Genomic DNA, 27500 nt, shown 5'->3' with positions numbered 1-27500 from the left:
CACACACAGACACAGACACAGACACAGACACACACAGACACACAGCAGACTCACGTGACTTCTCCAGGAATGGCCAGGATGGCCACGTGTCCGATGGTGATCATCTGGACGTCCACGATGGACGGGTGCCAGGGGAGGGGCCAGGTCATCTACACAGAGGTGCATGATGGGACAGGTACAGGGTTAGGGGTGTGACATCATCCACAGAAGTATATCTCTAGCTTTTATGTCATCCTACACTCCTTGGACGATCATGTAGACATGTAAGGACCTGCTGTGGAGGCTATGGTAGTATGACTTAGCTTCTAACTGGTTAGTGAGGCAGCTCTGCAGGCCTCATCAAGGGCTCACGGAGGCTTATGAAGGTGTTCATTGTTAATTGTTTCTCATGTAGATATACATAGATATATGTAATTAGAATGAGCACAGGAACTCAAGTGGAACAGCTTAAACAAACAACGCCCTTTATTATAATACCGGTTACAACAAGGGGGAGTAGAGAAATGAGAAGCCCTCCTCTTACCCTGGCTCAGTCCTCCTTTATAGACACTTTCCAGCCCCGCCTCCCCCCCCTCCCCCCCTCCCCCCTCCCTCCCTCCCCTCCCCCCCCTCCCCTCCCCCCCTCCCTCCCCCCTCCTCCCCCACCCCTCCCCTCCTCCCCTCCCCCCCTCCCTCCCTTGGCTCTCCCAGGGCTGACAATAACAGGATGCTGATTGGCTCTCCCAGGGCTGACACAATAACAGGATGCTGAGGACATTATTGCTCAACAATTACATAATTACAGAGAAATCAGTTTCTTAGAATTACACATGTTCCGATACAAAGGCTTAATGAAGCTTAATGAAGGCCTTGGTAGGTTTGATTCATTTAAAGTGAGTAAACTAACCCTCGATGAAACCGTCTGAAACAGAGTCGGCAAACCATCTACAGGACCCATCAGAACCATCTAGAGGACCCATCAGCCACTTCCCAGGGGGGTATTCCCATCAACGTCACTAAAGGAAAATCCAGGTATATTTTTATTTATCAGAATAAACCTGGATTTTCCTTTAGCGACGTTGATGGAATACCCCCCTGGGCTGGTGTCAGTCCTGGGACCGCGGGTCGAGAGACCTGATCTACAGAACATCTAGAACATCTACAGAACATCTACAGAACATCTACAGAACATCTACAGAACATCTGTAGGGTGTTCCGTCCTAGGGCCCCTACTCTTCTCCCTCTACACCAAGTCTCTTGGCTCGGTAATCTCTTCACATGGGCTCTCCTACCACAGCTACGCAGACGACACTCAACTCTTCCTGTCCTTCCCCCCGTCTGATGTACACGTGGCAACCCGTATCTCAGCATGTCTCGCTGACATTTCAACTTGGATGGCTGACCACCATCTCAAGCTCAATCTTAACAAGACTGAGCTCCTCTTCATCCCCGGGAAAGCCTGCCCTCTCCAAGACTTCTCCATCACAGTGGAGAACTCTACTGTAACCCCCTCCCTGACAGCCAAGAACCTTGGAGTGATCCTGGATAACCGATTATCCTGTGCGGAGAACATTGCAGCAACGGCTCGCTCCTGCAGATTCCTCCTCTACAACATCAGAAGGATACGACCATTCCTTACCAGAGAGGCAGCGCAACTCTTGATCCAGGCACTGGTCATCTCCCGCCTGGATTACTGCAATGCACTCCTGGCGGGGCTCCCCGCTTCAGCCATTAGACCTCTGCAGCTCATCCAGAATGCTGCTGCCCGGCTGGTATTCAACCTCCCCAAATACTCGCATGTCACCCCTCTCCTTCGCACCCTGCACTGGCTCCCGATAGCAGCTCACATCAGATTCAAGACCCTGGTGCTTGCATACCAGGCAGCTAAAGGGACAGCCCCTGCCTACCTGAAGGAAATGGTAACCCCCCAAACCCCTGCCCGCTCACTCCGCTCCTCCACCTCGGCTGGCCGACTGGCCCCTCCTCCTCTACACAGCAGTCGGGCTGCCCGATCACGTCTCTTCACAACACTGGCTCCCCGCTGGTGGAATGAGCTCCCCACGGCTGTCAGAACGGCAGAGTCACTACCCATCTTCCGTCGTAGACTGAAGACCCATCTCTTCAGGTTACATCTTAACTGCTCCTCCTGAGACATCTTCCGACCCTCACCTCTACGTCTCCTAAAGACATCCGCTTTCCCCTCTACTGTGTCCCTAGAACTTCTATTGCCCCCCTTGTACTGTTTCTCAGTTTCTCCAGTAAAAAAAAAAAAAAAAAGTTTTAGTAGAAGGCGATAGGGAGAAGGTTTTTCCTTCTATCAGTGGCCCCCGGCCCGAGCTAGAGTACTCTTCCTGCAACGAATGGTGGACTGCTGATTCACATGCTTAGTATTCAAATGTATTGATTGTAAGTCGCTTTGGAATAAGGCGTCTGATAAATGCCAAAAATTTAAATGTAAATGTAAATCTAGAACATCTACAGAACTACAGAACATCTACAGAACATCTAGAACATCTACAGAACATCTAGAACATCTACAGAACTACAGAACATCTAGAACATCTACAGAACTACAGAACATCTACAGAACATCTACAGCACATCTACAACATCTACAGAACATCTACAGAACATCTACAGAACATCTACAGAACATCTACAGAACATCTACAGGACATCTACAGGGGTCGGTTGCACCACTTCTTACTAAGTACAAACTAACCCTAGTTATAGCGTAAGTATTTACTAAATCAAGATTTAGTCACTACTAAACTTGAATGGGTTGCACCAAGCACACTAGTTATGACGTAGAGCTTTTATGTGACAATGACTTTTTAGTAACAACTTGCGCATTACTAAATATTTACTAGCTAAGATTGACAAACGATTGGCGTGGTGCAACCGACATTAGTAAACAACTAGTGTGAAACTAGCTAGTAACTACTAGGGGTTTAGTAACTACTAAATGCCTACACTTAGTAATGACTTACGCCAAATTGGTGCAACCCAGGCCAGGACATCTACAGAACATCTACAGAACATCTACAGAACATCTACAGAACATCTAGAACATCTACAGAACATCTACAGAACATCTACAGAACATCTACAGAACATCTACAGAACATCTACAGAACATCTACAGAACATCTACAGAACATCTACAGAACATCTAGAACATCTACAGAACATCTCAGAACATCTACAGAACATCTACAGGACATCTCAGGACATCTCAGGACATCTACAGGACATCTACAGGTACAGAGGTACAGAGGTTGTCTCACCTCCCCGGTGCTGAACAGGATGGGTTTGGGCTGGTGACAGGCCTGCGTCTCGTTGGAGGGAGGACCTAATATAGCGTCTCTGATACCGTCCCAGAACGGGTCCCCCTCGACAGCCCCTGGACACACACACACACACACACACACACACACACAGACACACACACACACACACACACACACACACACACACACACGCACACACACACACACACATACAGTTATGCCATATACTGTCCACTCACGTCAGTTTGGTTATGAAAGACAGACCTATCAACAGATCTGTCAGCATTGGTAGAACACATCAGTGTTGGTCTGGTCAGGTGATCTTTGGAAATGTCCCAAGAACACAGAGACACTCTTACCAGTTTGTAGAACGTATTTCTTCATTAAAACAACAAAGTGAGACAACCAGAGTGTGTTGTGATGCATATCGTCTAAGTGGCCTTCGTCAGGAAGTACCTCCGGCTGCTGTTACTACGACTACCAACACACTGACTACTGTTACCCAGGGTCGGCCCTGCTGTTACCATGACTACCACCCCAGCACCTGACCGTGACGGTGGGATACTGTAGGTGAACCCAGCACCTGACCGTGGCGTCGTCTCACCTTGAGTGAAGTTCAGGTCTCCTCCTCCGTCTGTCGTCCCGGCAGCAAAGCTGTGGCCCAGAGCCGGCTTACAGGTGCTAGCCTGACAAAGATATAACAAACAACAAGATGTTTAACAGTTTATCTGCTTACAGGTGCTAGCCTAACAAAGATATAACAAACAACAAGATGTTTAACTGTTTATCTGCTTACAGGTGCTAGCCTAGCAAAGATACAACACACAACATGTTTATCTGCTTACAGGTGCTAGCCTAGCAAAGATACAACACACAACATGTTTATCTGCTTACAGGTGCTAGCCTGAACAAGACACAACAAACAAGATACAAGATGTTTATCTGTCACTCCAGTATACAAGTAGGCGGGCTCCCTTTAGGGGTGCACATAAGAAGACATATAGAACATAATAACGAAATATCAGAGGCAAAGAAAAATATATTACAAATAAGACAAAACTATCGAATTATATCCATTTAAGGTAAGACGAACTGGGTCAGAATCACAACCGCACAATTCATAACACGAAATAGACCGTCTAGAAATGTCTGTCAGAATGATGTGATCTGGTCTGGGTCAGACGTGCCGCCCAGGGAAACCCAGTTCTGTTCAGTTCTGTTCCTCTAAATACTTTCTAGGTCGGCAGGACAGATGCCAGGAACGTCCCGGGGTGACTCAGCGATCGACCGCAGCAGAAAGTTCAACCAAAGGCCAGGCTGCCTAACTGTTACAACTCTGCAGCTATGCTGCTACAACTGTTACAGATTCAGATTCAGATAACGTTTGTTGCCATTATGCTTGACACATGTAGGAATTTGCTTTGGCATTTACAGAAGGTGCATTTATGCTTTTTTCACATATACATGAACAAATGTGTGTGTGTGTGTGTGTGTGTGTGTGTGTGTGTGTGTGTGTGTGTGTGTGTGTGTGTGTACACAGATTGGTTGTCAGAGGACTACGTCTACTGGAAATGTCCAAGGGAGAAGCAAAAAGGCTCAGCAAGTATTGCTCTGTCTCTGCGATTATTGGCAGCCGCCATATATGGCGGAGACGGTGTTACTTGTACCCGTGAGTCTTGTCCTGTTGTATGTGAAAGACATTGTCCATGTCTGTTTGTGAATGCATCCCATCTGTGCCTTCAGTATTTGTGTCCCTGTATACTTGTTTCTATGTGGACAGAAATAAATGATTAAAATGTGTGTGTGTGTGTGTTACTCACTGTGTGTGTATGTGTGTGTGTATGTTACTCACTGTGTGTGTGTGTGTGTGTGTGTGTGTGTGTGTGTGTGTTACTCACTGTGTGTGTATGTGTGTGTGTGTGTGTTACTCACTGTGTGTGTGTGTGTGTGTGTGTGTGTGTATGTTACTCACTGTGTGTGTGTGTGTGTGTGTGTGTGTGTGTGTGTGTGTGTGTGTTACTCACTGTGTGTGTGGCGTTGAGCTGGACGGTCACAGACGTCATATCCACCCACTGGTGGGCTGAGTGGAGAACCCCCCTCACCTCCTGCTGGGCACTACCATACAGGGCCTGTAGGGGTTGGTCAACAAGGTTAGAACCTGGCAGAGCATCACCAAGGTTACAGTACAGGAGGCCTGGCAGAGCATCACCATGGTTACAGTACAGGGGTCAGGGGTCAGATACTAAAGGTTAGCGCTTCATTTGGACATGTGATGAATCTGTCCCATTACTTCTGGGCACCCTGACAGAGAGGGACCACACACACACACACACACACACACACACATACACACACACACACACACACACACACGCGCACACACACACACACACACACACACACACACACACACACACACACACACACACACACACACACACACACACACACACACACACACACACACACACACACACACACACACACACACACACACACACACACACACACACACACACACACACACTAACGTTGTCATCTCTGAATGGTGAAACCCAGATGTACACAAACACCATCAGATAACAGCAGATCATCTTTTCTTTAAACGTGTAGTAATGTTTGAATTCAGTTAGCAGTGTTCAGTTAGCAGTGTTCAGTTAGCAGTGTTCAGTTAGCAGTGTTCAGTTAGCAGTGTTCTAAGTGGGGCAAAGTTGTGGGTTTTAAAGGTAAAGGTAAATAGGTAAAAGGCTGTCTTACGTTTGCCTTTTTGTAAATGTTCTCCCCGATGATTCTGGTGTTCTCGAACATGTCGTTTGATGGACCCAACGCAGTACACATCTTTGTCTGTGGAAAAAAACAAAAAAACAATGCAAAAGACCTTCACACAAGTTCAGCTAGGTGACTAGACTATAGAAGATCTTCAACAAGCTATGTGATGAACAACACCAACCTGCATAAAACAGAACTGTCATTGTGGCGGTTTACGATCGTCTACTGTTCAAGTTCAACTATTCTTTGGTTGTTTAAAGCCGACGGTTTAGAGACAAACACTGTTCAAGGGATGACCGCATCTCTTCAGTGTGTGGTGTCATGTCACATCATATCATGTTGTGTGGTGTTGTTCGCTAGGTCGTGCTGTAACTGTACTCACCCCTCCTATGGGACAGGAGCTGTTCAGGTAGTCGCAGGGTTCTCCTGTGTTCCTGCAGAACGGTCCTCTGATGTTGGGCGTTACGTCACCAAGGTTACTGGCGGAGAAGGCCGCAACGAACGGACCCTAGGAGAGAGACAGGAAGGAGAGACAGGAAGGAGACAGGAAGGAGAGACAGGAAGGAGACAGCGTCACTGAGAGATCCTGACTGAGGACAGGGTAGACATGCTGGACTAACATACACTTCTGATCTTTTCTTGTTCATTTTCTAGTTCTTTCATGTTCATTTTCTAGTTCTTTTCTGTTCATTTTCTAGTTCTTTCTTAAAGGTTTTTAAGGTTTTTAAGGTCTTAAAGTACCCACTTTTCCTCTTTCCCCTTTACTGTGTCCCCTGTGACTTCTACTGCCCCCCTGGTACTGCCTCTCTGTTCTCCAGTGTCTATGTCTATACATATTAACAAAAAAAACAAAAAAACAAAAAACGGAGACTGCCAATGGCCCCTGGCCTGACCTAGATTACTCTTCCTGCTACGACTGGTGGATTGATGATTCACTTGCTTAGTCAAATGTATCGATTGTAAGTCACTTTGGAATAAGACGTCTGATAAACGCCAAACATGTAAATGTTCTATCAACACCCTGAAGGGTAATCTGGGTGGTGTTAACGGACCGGCTGGTATGTGAGTTCATTCAACCCAGAGTGGGAGAGCAGAACTTTGATTTCGTCCTTATCTTGTCAGAGATGATTAAACCTCCCAGACTCGTTACATAACAGAGCCTCGACTGCACACAGCAGGAGTCAGGATAGAAGTGCGTTTAACATTTAACAATTTAATTATATAAGCTCTCTGAGTTCATTACAAAAGTCAGTGAAAGGGGGCAGACAGAAAGATTTAGATTGACCGCTGACGTTGATAATCCTATTATCAGGATTAATAATGCTCCACAGAAAGAACCTTGAGTTCCTCTTAAAGAACATTCTGGATTCAATTATATTTGCAAAGAGGAAATGCCCAACAGTTACATAATGGACTGCACTTATAGCTCCTTTATCCAAAGCGCTTTACAACGGCCTCTCATTCACCCATTCTCACACACACATTCACACACCAATGGCGGCAAGCTACCACGCAAGGCGCTGGCCCCGCTCACTGGGAGCAATTTGGGGTTCAGTGTCTTGCCCAAGGACACTTCGACATGTGGCCAGCCGGAGCTCGACTCGAACCGCTGATCTGCCAACCTTGCGATCATTAGACGGCAGCTCTACCTCCTGAGACACAGCCTCTACCTCCTGAGACACAGCCTCTACCTCCTGAGACACAGCCTCTACCTCCTGAGACACAGCCTCTACCTTCTGAGACACGGCCTCTACCTCCTGAGACACAGCAGCTCTACCTCCTGAGACACAGCCTCTACCTCCTGAGACACAGCCTCTACCTCCTGAGACACAGCCTCTACCTCCTGAGACACAGCCTCTACCTCCTGAGATACAGCCTCTACCTCCTGAGACACAGCCTCTACCTCCTGAGACACAACCTCTACCTCCTGAGACACAGCCTCTACCTCCTGAGACACAGCCTCTACCTCCAGAGACACCGCCTCTACCTCCTGAGCCACAGCCTCTACCTCCTGAGACACAGCCTCTACCTACTGAGACACAGCCTCTACCTCCTGAGACACAGCCTCTACCTCCTGAGACACAGCCTCTACCTCCTGAGACACAGCCTCTACCTCCTGAGACACAGCCTCTACCTCCTGAGACACAGCCTCTACCTCCTGAGACACAGCCTCTACCTCCTGAGACACAGCCTCTACCTCCTGAGACACAGCCTCTACCTCCTGAGACACAGCCTCTACCTCCTGAGACACAGCCTCTACCTCCTGAGACACAGCCTCTACCTCCTGAGACACAGCCTCTACCTCCTGAGACAAGGACAGAGAGATAAGGAGAGCTCACCTCTCCAGGCAGGAAGCCGATGTTCTTCTCCTGCTCCATCAGGTAGGAGGCGTAGCCAACGTTGTCGCTGTTGACCAGCCGGTTGGTGATGTTCATGCTGACGGCGTGGACCGCGAACCAGCTGAGAAAGAGAGGAGAGGAGAGGAGAGGAGAGGAGAGGAGAGGAGAGGAGAGGAGAGGAGAGGAGAGGAGAGGAGAGGAGAGGAGAGGAGAGGAGAGGAGAGGAGAGGAGAGGAGGGGAGAGGAGAGGGCTGTGTGAACAGGTGTGTTCAGGGCTACCTGTGTGCTACCTTTGCACATTTGTACATATCTCTTTTTTTATATAGCCTCTAATTTATGAATCTGTACACACCATACTGTACATATCTACCTTAACTGTACATATCTACCATAACTGTACATATCTACCTTAACTGTACATATCTACCTTAACTGTACATATCTACCTTAACTGTACATAGCTACCTTAACTGTACATAGCTACCTTAACTGTTCATATCTACCTTAACTGTACATATCTACCTTAACTGTACATAGCTACCTTAACTGTACATAGCTTACTGCTATCCTCTCTTGTATACACCTCTAACTACCATACTGTACATATAATGTATCACTTGTCATCATGTTTGACACTACATCACTATTTGCACTTCTGATTAGAAGCTAAACTCATTTCCTTGTCTGGTACTTCAACTCTGCAACGACAATAAAGTTGAATCTAATCTGATCTGATCTAATCCACTTTGATATGTTTTTAAGTGCAGCCCAAGGTCAATGTGAACGTCATGAGTCTGACGTTGGTCACAGGTTTGGTTTGTGCACATACGAGAGGTGAACATATTTACCCCAGCATCCCCATCCCTTCACATGAGGTATATATATATACATATATATAACATATTTACCTCAGCATCCCCATCCCGACCCCATTCAGGTTGGTGAACTTCAGAAGGACGACCTGCTTGTCTGTGTTGGACTTATACCTGGGCAGGGGGAGGACAGAGACAGTTATACCTGGGCAGGGGGAGGACAGAGACAGTTATACCTGGGCAGGGGGAGGACAGAGACAGTTATACCTGGGCAGGGGGAGGACAGAGACAGTTATACCTGGGCAGGGGGAGGACAGAGACAGTTATACCTGGGCAGGGTGGAAGGACAGAGACAGTTATACCTGGGCAGGGTGGAAGGACAGAGACAGTTATACCTGGGCAGGGGGAGGACAGAGACAGTTATACCTGGGCAGGGTGGAAGGACAGAGACAGTTATACCTGGGCAGGGTGGAAGGACAGAGACAGTTATACCTGGGCAGGGGGAGGACAGAGACAGTTATACCTGGGCAGGGTGGAAGGACAGAGACAGTTATACCTGGGCAGGGGGAGGACAGAGACAGTTATACCTGGGCAGGGTGGAAGGACAGAGACAGTTAGACCTGGGCAGGGGGAGGACAGAGACAGTTATACCTGGGCAGGGTGGAAGGACAGAGACAGTTATACCTGGGCAGGGTGGAAGGACAGAGACAGTTATACCTGGGCAGGGGGAGGACAGAGACAGTTATACCTGGGCAGGGGGAGGACAGAGACAGTTATACCTGGGCAGGGGGAGGACAGAGACAGTTATACCTGGGCAGGGGGAGGACAGAGACAGTTAGACCTGGGCAGGGGGAGGACAGAGACAGTTAGACCTGGGCAGGGGGAGGACAGAGACAGTTAGACAACAGTTATGTTGGTAGTAATAATCAACACCTGATGAATTCATCCATACCAACACATCTGTTCTACAGCCTATGCTCGCATGTTTTTGGAGAAGTTTGAAAAACGTTTTTGTGCTGTAGTGGTGGTCTAGGGGATAGTGAGTTGGTCAAGCATTCATATCCCACCTGGGAACACCATCATGAGTGTGTGTCCTTGAGTAAGGCACTTAGCCCTCAGTTACTGCAGGGAGACTGTCCCTGTAATCACTAATTGTAAGTCGCGTTAATAATAATAATATAACTTAAATGTATATAGCGCCTTTCACAGACCCAAGGTCACTTTACAAGGGAACGGGACAAACAGAACAGAGCCAGAGAGACAAACACACAAAACAAGAAACAGTGAAACAGTGAAACAGCTTCTACAGGTTGAATGTGACAGTGAACAGGTGGGTTGGATAAAAGCGGTCTGCTAAATGGTTACAGTGTAAATAAAATGTGCCACTGTGGCTGTGGCCAAAACCCAAAGTGACTCTGGCGTTAGATAACGAATGGTCTAACAGCGACCTGTCTCTCTGCTCTGGGGGGTCTAACACCGACCTGTCTCTCTGCTCTGGAGGGTCTAACAGCCTACCTGTCTCTCTCCTCAGCTGGGTTGTTCAGGTAGGAGTGAGGGCTCCGGTTCAGGTTGCTGTCCTCCAGCTCTCCCTTGTTGATGTAAAGTCTCCCTGGCTTCAGGCTGTCGTGAGCGATGCCAATACTCTGACAGGAAACATGAACATAGTTCATTTGTTTTTGCAAGTAAAAAAACACAAACACACACAGACACACACACACACACACACACACACACACACTCACACACACAAACAAAAACACAAACACACACACGTCTTTACCTCTGCTTCGTCCATGTTCTTCATACATCGTTATCCTCGTAGCATAATTGCCTAAGTCATATTTTGGCCAAATGTAGATATCTGCCTAACTCTCTCCTCTAACACTGCTGATTCACTGGCCATTATTGCCTATGATGCCATCAGCCTATCAGAATGCTTGTTGTTACATTCCAACATCACTATCTGCCCAAGTCATCTCTTTGACATCAGGCATGTTTGACACTACATACAAAGATGGATCGGCTGGCCACAAGTGAAGCATGACGAGGCTAACGACTAATGTAAATGTCATGCTACTGTAACCTTGTACTGTATAACCAGCAGCACTGACTCTAATTTTAATAATTTTGCCATTTAGCAGACGCTTTTATCCAAAGCGACTTACAATTACGAATTACAGGGACATTCCCCCTGGAGTAACTGAGGGCTAAGTGCCTTACCCAAGGGCACACTAGTAGTGGTGTGGTTTCAGGCGGGATTTGAACTCACAACCTTCCGATCACAAGTCCAACTCACTATCCACTAGACCACCACTACCCCTACTCTATAAACTCTCTAAACTCTAAAAACCCATATTTTAAATATCGCCTTTAAATGAAAAAATAATTAAATTATGATTATATAAAGATTGGAGCACTTTGAGCTGCAACGTTTGCAGGAAAAGCGCTATACAAATAAAACGTTATTATTATTATTATTATTATTATTATTATTATTATTATTATTATTATTATTATATACAGTGACTCTATGATACACTGACTCTATATACACTGACTCTATATACACCAGTGGAGGCTGGTGACTTCCAGAATTGAGGAGGCCAATTTTTGGGAAAACGAAATGGACTACATTAAAAATAAAACTGTTCAATAAATCCTAAATGTTGTCTATCTATTCGATGTATAAATCGCGCCAGAATCTCGCCGACTTCCGAGGTCATTTTAAGCAAAAGTATAATTAAGCAATAGCTCACGACAGGCCGTGGTATATGCTTATTATATCACAGCTAAGGGGCGTTGTTCGGCCCGACGCGAAGCGGAGGGACGGCAACCCCCTTAGCTGTGATATAATAAGCATATACCACTGGCCTGAAGTGAGCTATTGCTTTTATAAAACGGTTACCAACACTGTCAATATGAATTAGAAAAGCACACTCAAATTCAAATAGTTTTTATTCGTAATTAATCATCTTAAATAGTTCCCCTCAAATAAAATAGTTCCTCTTATTGCAGTTGGTCGCTAAGCAACAACACTAACATTCTTTTTCATTAACCTAGGCTACTAGCATTGTAGATTTCATAGGAATTTAGCATTTATTTACACAATTTCATTATTTGCATCTATTTATTTACATTAATTTGGATGTCTCCGTTGATTGTACACCCACTAAAAAAACTGTCAACGCGCGGCTGTAGTGGACGCAGGCAGGGCACGCCGAAAACGTCTCGACACATTTTCAAACAGGCTTTATTTTGATAAACAGACCACATATTGGGAATCTACATGGTTACTTTGGGTAGGATTTTTATTTTTATTTATTTTTAAGTTGATAAAATGTCCTTGCGATTGAATTAAAAGTCTGTTATATTTGGAATGTTGACCGTGAAACAGGCGTATTCATTTCGAACTGTGATGAGGCTCTACTAATCGTAGCTGTGGTATACGCTCAATATACCACGGCTATGAACCAATCAGATTGCTTGATTTCACCCATCCGTTTTATAAGGGATAATAGCCATGGGTGTTCTAGACGTGTCCTGCAAAGGACAAGTTGATAGGACACTCGTAGCCACTATGGCGAGTGTTTCTTTGACTGAAGTGACTGGCGAATTCTCAAAATGGCTTCATGTGATTGGACGAACAAAATGTCAATCTTTCAGCCCTGGAGTCAATGCATGGTGAGGCCAGGCCTCCCTTGCCCACCCATTTTCAGTGATTTGGCCAATCACATATTGCCATGAAAAAAATTGCATTACATTGACTTCTATGAGAAACCACTTTCCTGGGGGAGGCCTGGCCTCCCTCAATACAAACGGATAGGGATTCTGGCCTGTAGGTGCTTTACAATTGCAATATTGGGTTTTAGCCATGGAAAAATTCAGATTTATGAACAAAACGGAAATAATATTAATATTTAAAAATATATATGTTTTTTGTTAAATAAATAAAATAAATATAACTATTGCTTTTTTAAATCTCTCTCTCTTCTCTCAAATTATTGGAGAGGCCAGGCCTCCTCCACCTCTATGGAGGAGCCTCCACTGATATACACTGACTCTATATACACTGACTCTATATCCAGTGAGGTGTATTAGTTTAAACAGCAGAATCAGGAGAAGGGAGGTAGAGGCACCTTGACGATCCCGTTGACCAGCGCCTGGGCGGCAGGCTTGATGTAGCCTTTACTGGTGATCATGAACAGCGTGTACTGGAAGTACCCGGCCAAGCCGGAGTGTGTGTGTGTGCTGCTCAACACCACGTTGTCCTGCCGGTACAGGCTGCCGTACCTCCTCTGCAGCTCCTGCAGAACCTGCATGGGGAATAGAACACATAAATATATATATATAAAAAAAAACAGGTTACTTTTTGTATAAATTCTTAAGTTTTCTTCATTTCATTTCAGTCATCTCCATTTCTGATTGACTTAAGAGAAACTGGGTTTCTGGGTTCTCGGTACACTAAACCTGTGTGTGTGTGCGTGTGTGTGTGTGTGTGTGTGTGTGTGTGTGTGTGAGGTAGGGGCGCAGGTTGACCTCTCACCTCCAGCCGGAGCCTCTGGGACACCATGCCGATGTCTGCGGTGACGAACACCACCCTCCTGCTCCCGTCGTCCACGATGAACGCCCGGCTGTACAGACGGGTCAGGATGCCCCCTGCGGTCTGCTCCAGGTTAGCGTAGCCCATCTACACACACACACACACACACACACACACACACACACACACACACACACACACACTTAGCCCATCTACACACATATATACAGCTTAGCCCATCTACAACACACACATACAGCTTAGCCCATCTACAACACACACACGCTTAGCCCATCTACACACACACACGCTTAGCCCATCTACACACACACACACGCTTAGCCCATCTACAACACACACACACGCTTAGCCCATCTACACACACACACGCTTAGCCCATCTACACACACACACGCTTAGCCCATCTACAACACACACACACTTAGCCCATCTACACACACACACACACGCTTAGCCCATCTACAACACACACACGCTTAGCCCATCTACACACACACACACTTAGCCCATCTACACACACACACGCTTAGCCCATCTACAACACACACACACTTAGCCCATCTACACACACACACACACGCTTAGCCCATCTACAACACACACACGCTTAGCCCATCTACACACACACACACGCTTAGCCCATCTACACACACACACACGCTTAGCCCATCTACACACACACACGCTTAGCCCATCTACACACACACACGCACTTAGCCCATCTACACACACACACGCTTAGCCCATCTACACACACACACACGCTTAGCCCATCTACACACACACACACACGCTTAGCCCATCTACACACACACACACACACGCTTAGCCCATCTACACACACACACACGCTTAGCCCATCTACACACACATACATTTAGCCCATCTACACACACATATACGCTTAGCCCATCTACACACACACGGATCTACACACACACACACACACACACTTAGCCCATCTACACACACACACACACGGCTTAGCCCATCTACACACACACACACACGCTTAGCCCATCTACACACACACACACACGCTTAGCCCATCTACACACACACACACACGCTTAGCCCATCTACACACACACACACACACACTTAGCCCATCTACACACACATACACTTAGCCCATCTACAAACATATATACACTTAGCCCATCTACACACATACACACACACACTTAGCCCATCTACACACACACGCTTAGCCCATCTACACACACACACACACGCTTAGCCCATCTACACACACACACACACGCTTAGCCCATCTACACACACACACACACGCTTAGCCCATCTACACACACACACACGCTTAGCCCATCTACACACACACACGCTTAGCCCATCTACACACACACACACACACACACGCTTAGCCCATCTACACACACATACACTTAGCCCATCTACACACATATATACACTTAGCCCATCTACACACATACACACACTTAGCCCATCTACACACACACACACACGCTTAGCCCATCTACACACACACACACGCTTAGCCCATCTACACACACACACACACGCTTAGCCCATCTACACACACACACACACTTAGCCCATCTACACACACATACACTTAGCCCATCTACACACATACACACACTTAGCCCATCTACACACACACACACATACAGCTTAGCCCATCTACACACACACATATACAGCTTAGCCCATCTACACACACACACGCTTAGCCCATCTACACACACACACACACACACACTTAGCCCATCTACACACACACATACAGCTTAGCCCATCTACACACACACACGCTTAGCCCATCTACACACACACACGCTTAGCCCATCTACACACATATATACACTTAGCCCATCTACACACACATACACTTAGCCCATCTAGGCAAGGCAGGTTTATCAGTACAGCACATTTCATACAAGGGGCAATTCAAAGAGCTTTACAAACATTATTTAAAAATACAGCAAGAGGAGCATAGTAAGAAAATAAAAATGACAATGAATAAAAGCAAATATAAGAAGTAAATAGATAAAACATTTAATAAGACAATAGTTAATGGAAAAAAGACATTGATAGAAGTGTTTGTGTTTAATCATAGCTGCTGCAAAACATGAAGGTTTTTAGCTTAGATTATAGATTAGAATATAGATATATGGCTTAGGGAACAGAGATATCGAAATATGATGATGATGATGAAATGCAATTAGATGGTTATGATAGAGGGTTTTTCCATCATAAAGACAGACTGTAACCATAACGCCTCCATATCTCAGATAACCATCTGGTCTTGTTTTGTTTTGATCATAAACGTCTGTTACAATACAGATCCATATCTCTGCTGCTCCATCCCAGCCACACCCACACAGTCAGGAAGAGGGACGTGTTTCTGGCTACGGCACCGTGCGATTCTTACAGTAAATAATAATAATAATAATAATAATAACTCATTGTATTTATATAGCGCTTTTCCGGGGCTCAAAGGCACTGACAATATGGTAAAAACAGAAAACACAGAAACAACAAGCAACAGAATCTGGTGAATCTAAATGGTGAATCGTGAAGTACTCTTTGCCACCAAGTTTTTCAAGAATTCACAATTCACAATTCTTAGGTCCCCTAGGGGGGGGGGCCTGGGTCTAGCTGTGCCCCCCCCCCCCCCCCCCCCAGGGGCCAGTAATGACCACTAACCATGGGTATGTCCCCCGGGGGTCCCGTGCAGTCGGCCCTGCCCACCCCGACGAGGTAGGGGTTCTCCTGGGGGGGGCTGGGGGTGGAGGGGGCGGTCGGGGCTGGCTCCTCTGGAGGCAAAAACAACACCCATGATTACCTCAAGTCAAAGGGTAAATGGTAAATGGACTTCACTTATATAGCGCCTTTTTTGCTGCTCCAAAGCGCTTTACAACAGCCTCTCATTCACACATTCACACAACAATTGCGGCAAACAGCCATGCAAGGTGCCGGCCCGCTCACTGGGTAGTAAAGGTCCAACGAAATTGTGATACTAAAGTTAACAAATAATAATACATCTTTGATTCAAAGCATTTACTGTAACGTTTTCATAAACGTCATGGCGAGTCTCTCTCACTATTCTCTATTGAACTAAAAGTGGAACGAGCCACAGACACAACAACAGACTCAGAGCAGGAAGGAGAGGAGAGGAGGAGAGGAGAGGCAGGAGGAGGAGAGGAGGAGAGGAGAGGAGGAGAGGAGGAGAGGCAGAGGAGAAGAGGAGAGCAGGAGAGGAGAGGAGGAGGAGGAGGAGAGGAGGAGAGGAGGAGAGGAGGAGGAGAGGAGGAGAGGAGGAGAGGAGAGGAGGAGAGGAGGAGAGGAGGAGGAGAGGAGGAGAGGGGAGGAGAGGAGAGGAGGAGAGGCAGAGGAGGAGAGGAGGAGGAGAGGAGAGGAGGGGAGGAGGAGAGGAGGAGAGGAGGCAGAGGAGGAGAGCAGGAGGAGGAGAGGAGGAGAGGAGAGGAGGAGAGGAGAGGAGGAGAGGAGGAGGAGAGGAGGAGAGGAGGAGAGGAGGAGAGGAGAGGCAGGAGGAGGAGAGGAGGCAGAGGAGGAGAGCAGGAGGAGGAGAGGAGGAGAGGAGGAGGAGAGGCAGAGGAGGAGAGGAGGAGAGGAGGAGAGGAGGAGGAGAGGAGGAGGAGAGGAGAGGTAAACTGAACGTACCTGGAGGGAAGTTCCAGTGCGCGGCCATCAGGGCCATCAGGCTGACAGACACGGTCGTCATGGCGGCGAACAGGACGATGAGCGTCACGGCCAGGCTGCTCAGCCCGCAGCACAGCGCCCGGCGAGCCATGTTCAGATCTGACCACAACAACACGCTTAACACACTTAACAACACGCTTAACAACACGCTTAACAACACGCTTAACACGGTTAAACCGCCCTGCGGTCACGCCAGAGCTGCTTTACAAACACAAACCTTCATCTCCCCCCAGGAGGCGTTCAGCTTCACTGACTAATTAAACACTGTTGGTTCTTGTACAACATGAGACTTGGTGATAACATCCGTGATAACGTTTGTGATAACAACATGTTGCTTCCTGGTTCCATGTCGCTGCTTGCCAGAAAGGCTCGCTAATGTTGCTGTGTTGATAACATGAACAATCAAGAATAAGACCTAAGCCATGTGAGGAACATAACGTAATGTAGTCGTGTGACTTTCTGAAATGTAAGATAACATTCAGCAGCACAGCAGGGGACAGAGGGGACAGAGGACAGAGGACAGGGGACAGGGGACAGAGGGGACAGGGGACAGGGTTCACTGCAGGGTAAGGTTGTAGCTCCAGTAAGAACAACAGTCACGCAGGTTAAACACAGAATGGAATAACCTCAATGCTCTAAAAGCAGCATGATCAACATGTCATAATAATAATAATAATAATAATAATAGCTTTTATTTGTATGGCACTTTTCCTGCTAACATTGCAGCTCAAAGTGCTTTAAATATAAATATATATACTATTAATTAAGTAATTAATTCATATACTATATACAGTATATAGGCTACTAGATAATAATATAATATACTCTACTCACATATTCTTGACAGACACACTCCTCCAGAGACACAGATAAGTAGGGTAACTCCTGCAGAAACACACCCACAGATGTGACTGGCTGTGACTGACTAGGCTGTTATACGCCTGAACAAAGGTTCTGTAGGACAGGGGAGTTTTACAGCCCAGGTGGAAACACACTGAACCACACTGAAGCACACAGCATCACCACACAAGACCAGGATCTCAACCTTGACCAGATTAGATATCACCTGGAGGTCTTTAGCTCCAAAGGTCAGATTCACTTCAAGGTCAGACTGTATCTGGCAGCTGTATACTGTCGCTTGTCAAGATGAAACAATACTATAATAATCATATAACCTGGATGTGTTTTAATCAGATCATAATTCAGACAATCAACTTATGGTGTTATACCTATCACTGATAGATTCAGTCTTGGATCTTTTGCATCTAGGAAACCAATTGTGTGTGTGTGTGTGTGTGTGTGTTTGTGTGCGTGTGTGTGTGTGTGTGTGTGTGTGTGTGTGTAGGTGTGTGTGTGTGTGTGTGTGTGTGTGTGTGTAGGTGTAGGTGTGTGTGTGTGTGTATGTGTGTAGGTGTGTGTGTGTGTGTGTGGACGATAATGACGGATAGACACATTCAGAAGATGAGCTAAATATTATTTATTTCCTACTGGATTCATATCTCCCATGGTTAGCTACAACACACGCAGCGTTGTCATTGGGTGGTTAACAGGACAGTGCTTACGTATGATTGGATCACAGCCCAACACTCTTCAGGACCGCCTTACTAGGCCCCATGTTGTTGGTGTGGAACACAAGTTCACACTGTTGATTTAAACTAGACTTGAATAATCAGTGTGTTCTCAGAAACAACACACGGTCAAATAAAAACATAATAATCATGCTGTAGTATTCTGAGTTGTTGGGGAGTTTTGGCACAACTCAGCAACATTGAGACCCATAGAGTGTTCCTGTGTTCCTGCTCTCCAACATCTCTGGTTCCTCCCACGGCCCGAGACCCTAGACCAGGCCTAGACCAGGACCAACCTAGACCCTGACTAGGACCAACCCTAGACCCCCAGGACCAGACCAGAACACCCCTAGACCAGGGTTCGACAGTAACGCTTGCCCGCTTGCCCGGAGCAAGTAAAAAAAAACAGACCAGACTAGATGATCGTGGAGTGAAGATATTATCAAAGCGTACGCGATCGACGGGTGATCGACAGGCGCGTACGCTTTGATAATATCTTCACTCCACGGACATCTAGTCTGGTCTGGCATCTGCGCCGTCTGTTGTTCTTCATGCACACAGGTAAACAGATCCAGGATCTAGCAGCGTCGTCGGGCTCGCGCAAACAAACCCGGCAATGTTTGTACTTTCTCCGGGCAAGCGGGCAAGCGTTACTGTGGAACCCTGCCCTCGACCATGGGCCCAGGGACAACCATAGGATGCAGCTATTTGGCATAGGCAAGACATAACAGGACCAGGGGAGCCACAGTCCCCCATACTGGGAAGACATAATCCAGGGGGGTGTTCCATCAACGTCTCTAAAGGAAAATCCAGATTTATTTATTTTTATAAGTCTCGCCAGAGACTTCTCTGAATAAGCCTGGACTTTCCTTTAGCCATGTTGGTGGAAGACCCCCAAGGTAATAAATAAATCATACAAACGTTATTATTAAGTAAGAAATGATTGAGGACATTGATGCTTTGCACACAATTGCCTTGGAAAGACATTTTGGTAACATGACATGATTCTTACATTCAGACACTTAGAGAAATGTTTCTGGAGTTCTAGTTGTTGAAGTGTGCTACAGGTGACCAACCTCACTGTCTCCCTTCCAGTCTAAACTCTGATGTACCACATTGACCGTCATTCAAACCCACATAAATACTTAACCGAGAACACGAGTACAGAATACAATCATAACCAGGAAGGCACTGAGGAACATTGTCGCTACATACTCATATCCTGCTGCTTTCTCTGTTTCCAAACGGTAGAAATCATCGAAAGCGATATTATTATTATTATTATTATTATTATTTTAAAAATAAACCTGTTATACATTTAGAAAATGTTTTACAACATGGCCAAGTTAAACGAGGACAGTTACAAAAATGTACGTAAGTCGTTACGAAAAAAACGGTTTCTACGTGGCCGTTTCCGATTGGCTACAGCGTATCTCTGAACCAAACCTGCTGTAACATTTGTGCATGACGGGGCCGATACCTGCAACAGCCCCGAAACTGTGACCAACATTATTATGTCATTCAACGTCAGTAACGGAGTGTTTTTTAAACTTTTTATAACTTGCAACAAACTTATCTAAAACTGATAATGACATTGACCGATATAGGCTAACCCTTTCTCCGTGGCTAGCTGAAATTGTTCTGGGCCTGCAGACAGAAAGCCGTTAACTGTCCAACTGTCCAACTGTCCAACTGTCCAAGTGTCCAAGTCGCCTCTGCAGGAGAGACTCTTGACTGCGTCCCCAATGCGACGCCGAGGATTGAAATGAGGGTCACAGTGGGCGGGGCCAGTCGGTACAGTGGGCGGGGCCAGTCGGTAGACAAGTCAGTTGGGAGTGTTTTGCGTTTCGGCGGGAAAACGCTAAAGGGAGACGAAAACCATGAGCACGTTGTTGTTGGGACAGAACAGGCATCTTCTTAGGCGAGGGGGGGGGATAGATATGGCACTTTGGCGAGTGTCATTAAAAGTCTCCATGTCCCCATGTCCGTCCGTCTGTCTGTCTGTCTGTCCGTCTGTCTGTCTAGGGACACTCCGTGTCTATCCGGCTGTACTTGACCTGGCTCCACAGGGCCGGTCGCCACGACAACGGCATCTGGTAGTTGCGCGGGACGATGCCCTGGACGTTCTGCTCCAGGTACCTGAAGAAGCTGTACCACCACACCCTGCAGAACAGGTTGGTCTGGGAGGGCTCCTTCAACACCTGGGGGACGGGAGAGAGAAGAGGTGAACAGGTTTGTCTGGGACAGCTCCTTCAACACCTGGGGGGACGGGAGAGAGAAGAGGTGAGACAATGTATGTCCCCAGGTATGTGTGTGTCTCTATGGTCAATGTGTGTCTCTATGGTCAATGTGTGTTCCCAGGTCAATGTATGTCTCTATGGTCAATGTATGTCTCTATGGTCAATGTGTGTCCTCAGGTCAATGTATGTCCCTATGGTCAATGTGTGTTCCCAGGTCAATGTGTGTCTCTATGGTCAATGTATGTCCCTATGGTCAATGTATGTCCCTATGGTCAATGTATGTCTCTATGGTCAATGTATGTCCCTATGGTCAATGTGTGTTCCCAGGTCAATGTGTGTCTCTATGGTCAATGTGTGTCTCTATGGTCAATGTATGTCTCTATGGTCAATGTATGTCTCTATGGTCAATGTATGTCCCTATGGTCAATGTATGTCTCTATGGTCAATGTGTGTCTCTATGGTCAATGTATGTCCCTATGGTCAATGTATGTCCCTATGGTCAATGTATGTCTCTATGGTCAATGTATGTCTCTATGGTCAATGTATGTCTCTATGGTCAATGTATGTCCCTATGGTCAATGTATGTCTCTATGGTCAATGTATGTCCCTATGGTCAATGTATGTCTCTATGGTCAATGTATGTCTCTATGGTCAATGTATGTCTCTATGGTCAATGTATGTCCCTATGGTCAATGTATGTCTCTATGGTCAATGTATGTCCCTATGGTCAATGTATGTCTCTATGGTCAATGTATGTCCCTATGGTCAATGTGTGTTCCCAGGTCAATGTGTGTCCCTATGGTCAATGTGTGTCTCTATGGTCAATGTATGTCCCTATGGTCAATGTATGTCTCTATGGTCAATGTATGTCCCTATGGTCAATGTATGTCTCTATGGTCAATGTATGTCCCTATGGTCAATGTGTGTTCCCAGGTCAATGTGTGTCTCTATGGTCAATGTATGACCCTATGGTCAATGTATGTCTCTATGGTCAATGTATGTCTCTATGGTCAATGTATGTCTCTATGGTCAATGTATGTCCTCAGGTTACATACTCATTGATTTATGTCCTATTGTATTCTGTTGTGATGTTGCCCATCATTCTTGTTGTTTTTTTATCTATTAACTACGGATGCAAATTAGCTCACAGCTAAATCCGGCATATTTACTGTCACCATACTTTATATAAATGACTGTTCATTAATGTGCACTGTCCTGATTAAATAAAGATCGATCGATCTATCTATCTATCTACCTATCTATCTATCTATCTATCTATCTATCTAAGGAGAACATTCGCTGACTTCAGTTCCACACTTAGAGGGAGTAGCCCGTTCTATAGCTTCATTACTCGTTCATTAGATGGTAATTATAGCTTTATATGGTCATTATAGATTAGATGGTAATTATAGCTGGTTCAAGATCTTAGGCTTCAGTTCCGGACATTGCAGCACAAGACAATAAGGCAATAGGCATAATTCAAGATAGAAAACTGACAACAGCACAGGACATAAGTGACAAATAAGACAGGACACAATTAGCAGAACAAATAGTGATATTTAGAGTAGCTAGAGTGACCCTCAGCCCTGAGATCGGGAGGTCGTGAGTTCGATCCCCGGCCGAGTCGTACCAAAGACTATAGACATGGTACCTGATGCCTCCCTGCTTGGCTCTCAGCATTAAGGGTTGGATTGGGGGGGTAAGACCCTGCGACATACCAGCGTCATGTCCAGGGGGGGGTACTTGAACATCAAGCCGCCTCACGCTACGGAAACAGGAGATAGGCTCCTGCCCCCTAAGGGCTGTTAGGCTCCAGAACCATCGGTTCTCAAGGCTACTTAGTAATAAAATAGATAGTTCAAGCAGTAAAGTGGCTGTAAGCTTAATGTTTCACATCCATTACTCTGGTATAGAGCCTATGGAAGGGTTAGGGGGTCTGGTATAGAGCCTATGGAAGGGTTAGGGTTGTCTGGTATAGAGCCTATGGAAGGGTTAGGGTTAGGGGGTCTGGTGGAGAGCCTATGGAAGGGTTAGGGGGTCTGGTAGAGACCTACCTGCTGGTTGGCCATGGTGTGGTACCACCAGAACAGCCGTGTGGTGATGAAGTAAGCCACCACCACGTCTATAGAGTAGTGGTCGTGAGCCAGGAGGATGCAGAACAGCCCCACAGCACAGAGAGACCAGCAGATCCAGTGGTACCACCAGAACCGCTTAGGAGAATCTGGAAGACAGAAGAGAAGAGAGGTGGTGATGTTAGTGGACAAGACCAGTCAGACAGGTCAAGGGTTAGGGGTTAGGGGGTTAGGGTTAGTCAAGGGAAGAGGTTGAGTTTCAGCATTGAGTTTGGTGAACAATGTAGATGACCTAGACTCAGTCAGTGTGGTCTTTCCCTCTCTCCCAGCCTCTACCAACTAGTTGACCTGTTTTATTTTATTTTATTTTATTGAGAGATACAGTGAAGATTTAGACAGGAAGGATGGGTGAGAGAGAGAGGAGGGATGACATGCAGGATATGTCCCTGGCCGGAATCGAACCGGGGACCCTGCGGTTACATGGTCAGTGCTTAACCCGCTACGCCACCTAAGCGCCCCGCAACTAGTTGACCTTTGACCCTTGTGGCTGACCTGGTTCACTGTGGACACAAACAGAAGAGACCGGAACGGCCCCTGGCCTGAGCACAGATTCCTCTTTCCTACTAAGACTGGTGGACAGATGACTCACTTACTCAGTCAAATGTGTTTGTTGTTAAGTCGCTTTGGAATAAGGCGTCTGCTAAATGCCAAACATGTAAATGTGAATGTCGGCTCCTCTTGTTCTGCTAACCTAGTTAGCCTCATTCCAGCAGGTGTGCATCAACTGACCACCAGGTGTCACTGTTGCCCTGACACAGACCAGAGGGGCGTGTGCTGTAGTACTGAGCTGCTTACACTCCTTGATGAAGAGATAGGTGAGGGTGAGCATGACGGTGTGGCCGCTGTACAGGTAGTCTCCACACATGTGGTGAGAGCCGGTGATGGTCAGCCCGCCCCCCGCCATCATCTTCATCACCCGCCGCATCTGAGACTCCCAGTCCCCAAACAGCTGCACAGGACACAAACACAACAAACACAACAAACCATGAGACCCTCACCTGGACTAAAGCACAGTTTCCAGGACACAACTCAAACAAAGCCATAATAATAATAATAATGCACTTTACATAACAAAAAATAAATAAATACATAATTACATTTACATAAAAAATAAAGGTTTGTCCTTCTGCCAGTGGCCCCTGGCCTGAGCTAGATTACTCTTCCTGCTACGACTGGTGGATTGATGATTCACTTGCTTAGTCAAATGTATCGATTGTAAGTCGCTTTGGAATAAGACGTCTGATAAACGCCAAACATGTAAAAATGTAAATGATAAAGAAATCTCAAAGTGCTACAGATTAAAAACAAGAAGAAAGATACAAATAATAAAACAACCACAGGCTAAACGTCTAGAAAAACCTTCCCTCAAAGACTCTAAAACACATAAAAGTCATAATTGACCCAGATCTAAATTTTGAAACTCATATTAATAACACTATTAAAACATCCTTCTACCATCTAAGAAACATCACTAAGGTACAATCATTTCTCTCCCAGGCAGACACTGAAAAATTAATGCATGCGTTTGTTACTAGTAGGCTAGATTACTGTAATGCTCTCCTGACAGGTCTCCCCCAAAAAATGATAAATAGACTACAAATGGTTCAAAATGCTGCTGCTCGTGTCCTTACTAGGACCAAACGGAGAGCGCACATCACACCTGTCTTGAGATCACTACACTGGCTCCCTGTCAGTCATAGAATAGACTTTAAGATCCTTTTACTAGTTTATAAATCACTTCACTGTGATGCACCCAATTACATGGTGGACATGCTCATAAGATACACACCAGCTAGACCCCTACGGTCTAGTGGCACGGAACTTTTAATAGTGCCAGAGGCTAGGACAAAGAGATTTGGAGGATCAGCTTTTAGCATATATGCTCCTAGATTGTGGAACACCCTACCTGAGGGCCTGAGGTTGTCTAAAACTCAGGACATTTTTAAGCGTGACCTCAAAACCTACTTATTCAATGTCGCCTTTTGATACTAAGGGAGACATTGGACATTATAGAACTAGGATCACTAGGCCATTACACCATACTCGGGTTTTTGAGATTTGTGTTGACAGGAAAATGGACCCGGGTGCTGATGAGGCACTGTCAGCTCCAAATAGCACCTAGAGCAGTACTGGAACCGGTACAAGGGTGTACCAGGACCACCATCAGGTTGTATTGCTGTCATCTGTATTGTCTCTATTGTGTTGTTGCATCTTAACTGTGCTTAAGTTTCTCTTTTGGCAGGACCTGTGACCATACTGGATGCAGAACGATGCAAATACAACACAAAATTTATGGACAGTGTGTACGCCGATAATATGCAAGGAAGTTTTCCTGGATACATGGTGTACAGGTTTTTGCCCTTGCTTGCTTGCTTTGTGCCGGTGGTCCTGGCCTCCCCTGGGGGACCGCTGGGTACTGGTAAGCAAACTGGCTAGTAGTCGCTCTATTGGTAGAGGGCTGCAAGGGAATTTTTTCCTGGCTACATAGTATACAGGTTTTTTACTTTTGCCTGCTCGCGGCTCTGTCAGTATTGATTGATTGATTGACTGATTGACTGAACATTTTCATTGTGTGAAGCGCATTGAGTTGCATCTTGTAAGAAATGCGCTATACAAATAAAATTTGATTTGATTTGATTTGAAAAGTGTTTGACGGATTTCTATTGTGGTGAAAAGAGGTTCTATCAACATTGTTTTATTAGGAGGTTGAACTCAGTGAACCCTGTTAAACTTTCCACACCGATTAAGAGATGACCAGAGAGGCCTCTGGGATACGTTAGCCAACAGGCTGTTTCCTTCAGTCGGAGCGCTAGCATTGACGTGGCTAACCCAGTTCATATGAATTCAACAGGAAACCTGTCAGAGAGTCAGGGGGTCGTGATGGAGAGAGGATATCCTGTCCTGTGGCGCGAGGCGGCCTGGAGCCTCACCTCCACAACATCACCATGAATCACATCTCGTCATCGTTACCGCGGGAACCCTCTAGAGAAACATATACGCTATGATGCACGTGCTGCTTGCACAACACACACACGCCCTGGGATGTTACGACACACAGGCACACACACACACACACACACACACACACACACACACACACACACGGAGACAGACGCTCCCACACACACACACACACACACACACACACACACACACACACACACACACACACACACAGAGACAGACGCTCCCACACACACACACACACACACACACACACACACACACACACACACACACACACACACACACACACACACACACACACACACAGAGACAGACGCTCCCACACACACACACACACACACACACACACACACACGGAGACAGACGCTCCCACACACACACACACACACACACACACACACACACACACACACACACACAAACTCCTCACAACATCTCCATGACAACCCCAAAATAGGCATAACAACTAGAAGTAGATTAGTTGGGTAATGATTCAGCGTCTGTACTGTGGGTTATCCGGCACAGTCATATATTATTATTATTGTCAATGTTCACATGATGAGAACATTCCAGAAGGATTTACAGAGAGGGGGAGGTTGGACAGTGTACACAGCTGGTTACCGTTAGTTACATAGGACAGTCCCACGTATATAGTATAAACCCACGGAAAAAGTTTAACTGGACCAACAGTTTCCATCAAAACTGAAAATGTTCTCAAAGGAAGCGTCTAACATGAGAACATCTCCGGTCGGCTTTCCTCTAACCCTAACCCTCTGTGTGTCTCTGTGTCTCTGTGTCTCTGTGTCTCTGTGTCTCTGTGACTGTGTGTCTCTGTGTCTCTCTGTCTCTGTGTCTCTGTGTCTCTGTGTGTCTGTGTGTCTGTGTGTCTGTGTGTCTGTGTCTCTGTGTCTCTGTGTCTCTGTGACTGTGTGTCTCTGTGTCTCTGTGTCTCTGTGTCTCTGTGTCTCTGTGTGTCTGTGCCTCTGTGTCTCTCTGTGTCTCTGTGTCTCTGTGTGTCTGTGTCTCTGTGTGTCTGTGTCTCTGTGTGTCTGTGTGTCTGTGTCTCTGTGTCTCTGTGCCTCTGTGTCTCTGTGTCTCTGTGTCTCTGTGTCTCTGTGTCTCTGTGTCTCTGTGT

The 27500-nt window shown here is 46.2% G+C and overlaps 2 protein-coding genes across 2 annotated transcripts in view; both read right to left on the bottom strand.

Moving 5' to 3' along the window:
• The window catches only part of asah2 (N-acylsphingosine amidohydrolase 2), a gene marked incomplete at its 3' end in the record, with an annotated part of 26774 nt that extends 8457 nt beyond the window's left edge, over positions 1 to 18317 (bottom strand). The window contains exons 1-14 of the mRNA XM_080541862.1: positions 18293 to 18317; positions 17420 to 17557; positions 16442 to 16551; positions 13733 to 13876; positions 13326 to 13502; positions 10705 to 10832; positions 9286 to 9363; positions 8378 to 8498; positions 6421 to 6546; positions 6027 to 6113; positions 5294 to 5398; positions 3874 to 3955; positions 3267 to 3382; positions 55 to 149 (exon numbers count right to left, since the gene is read on the bottom strand). Coding sequence (XP_080397988.1) covers positions 55 to 149; positions 3267 to 3382; positions 3874 to 3955; positions 5294 to 5398; positions 6027 to 6113; positions 6421 to 6546; positions 8378 to 8498; positions 9286 to 9363; positions 10705 to 10832; positions 13326 to 13502; positions 13733 to 13876; positions 16442 to 16551; positions 17420 to 17549 — 1499 coding nt within the window. The 5' untranslated portion in view covers positions 17550 to 17557; positions 18293 to 18317. The remainder of the gene's footprint in view (positions 1 to 54; positions 150 to 3266; positions 3383 to 3873; positions 3956 to 5293; positions 5399 to 6026; positions 6114 to 6420; positions 6547 to 8377; positions 8499 to 9285; positions 9364 to 10704; positions 10833 to 13325; positions 13503 to 13732; positions 13877 to 16441; positions 16552 to 17419; positions 17558 to 18292) is intronic.
• A 2552-nt stretch (positions 18318 to 20869) lies between these two features.
• sgms1b (sphingomyelin synthase 1b) overlaps positions 20870 to 27500 on the bottom strand; it is an 8889-nt gene continuing 2258 nt past the window's right edge. Inside the window, exons 3-5 of the mRNA XM_080541798.1 lie at positions 24194 to 24347; positions 23321 to 23487; positions 20870 to 21227 (exon numbers count right to left, since the gene is read on the bottom strand). Of these exons, the coding sequence (XP_080397924.1) occupies positions 21048 to 21227; positions 23321 to 23487; positions 24194 to 24347 (501 nt within the window). The 3' untranslated portion in view covers positions 20870 to 21047. The remainder of the gene's footprint in view (positions 21228 to 23320; positions 23488 to 24193; positions 24348 to 27500) is intronic.

The sequence above is a fragment of the Nansenia antarctica genome (genome assembly GCF_963989245.1).
Source record: "Nansenia antarctica genome assembly, chromosome: 11".
In the NCBI taxonomy this organism is placed as follows: domain Eukaryota; kingdom Metazoa; phylum Chordata; class Actinopteri; order Argentiniformes; family Microstomatidae; genus Nansenia; species Nansenia antarctica.
The sequence above is the reverse complement of the archived record's forward strand: the minus strand, read 5'-3'. Positions and strand labels throughout refer to the sequence as shown.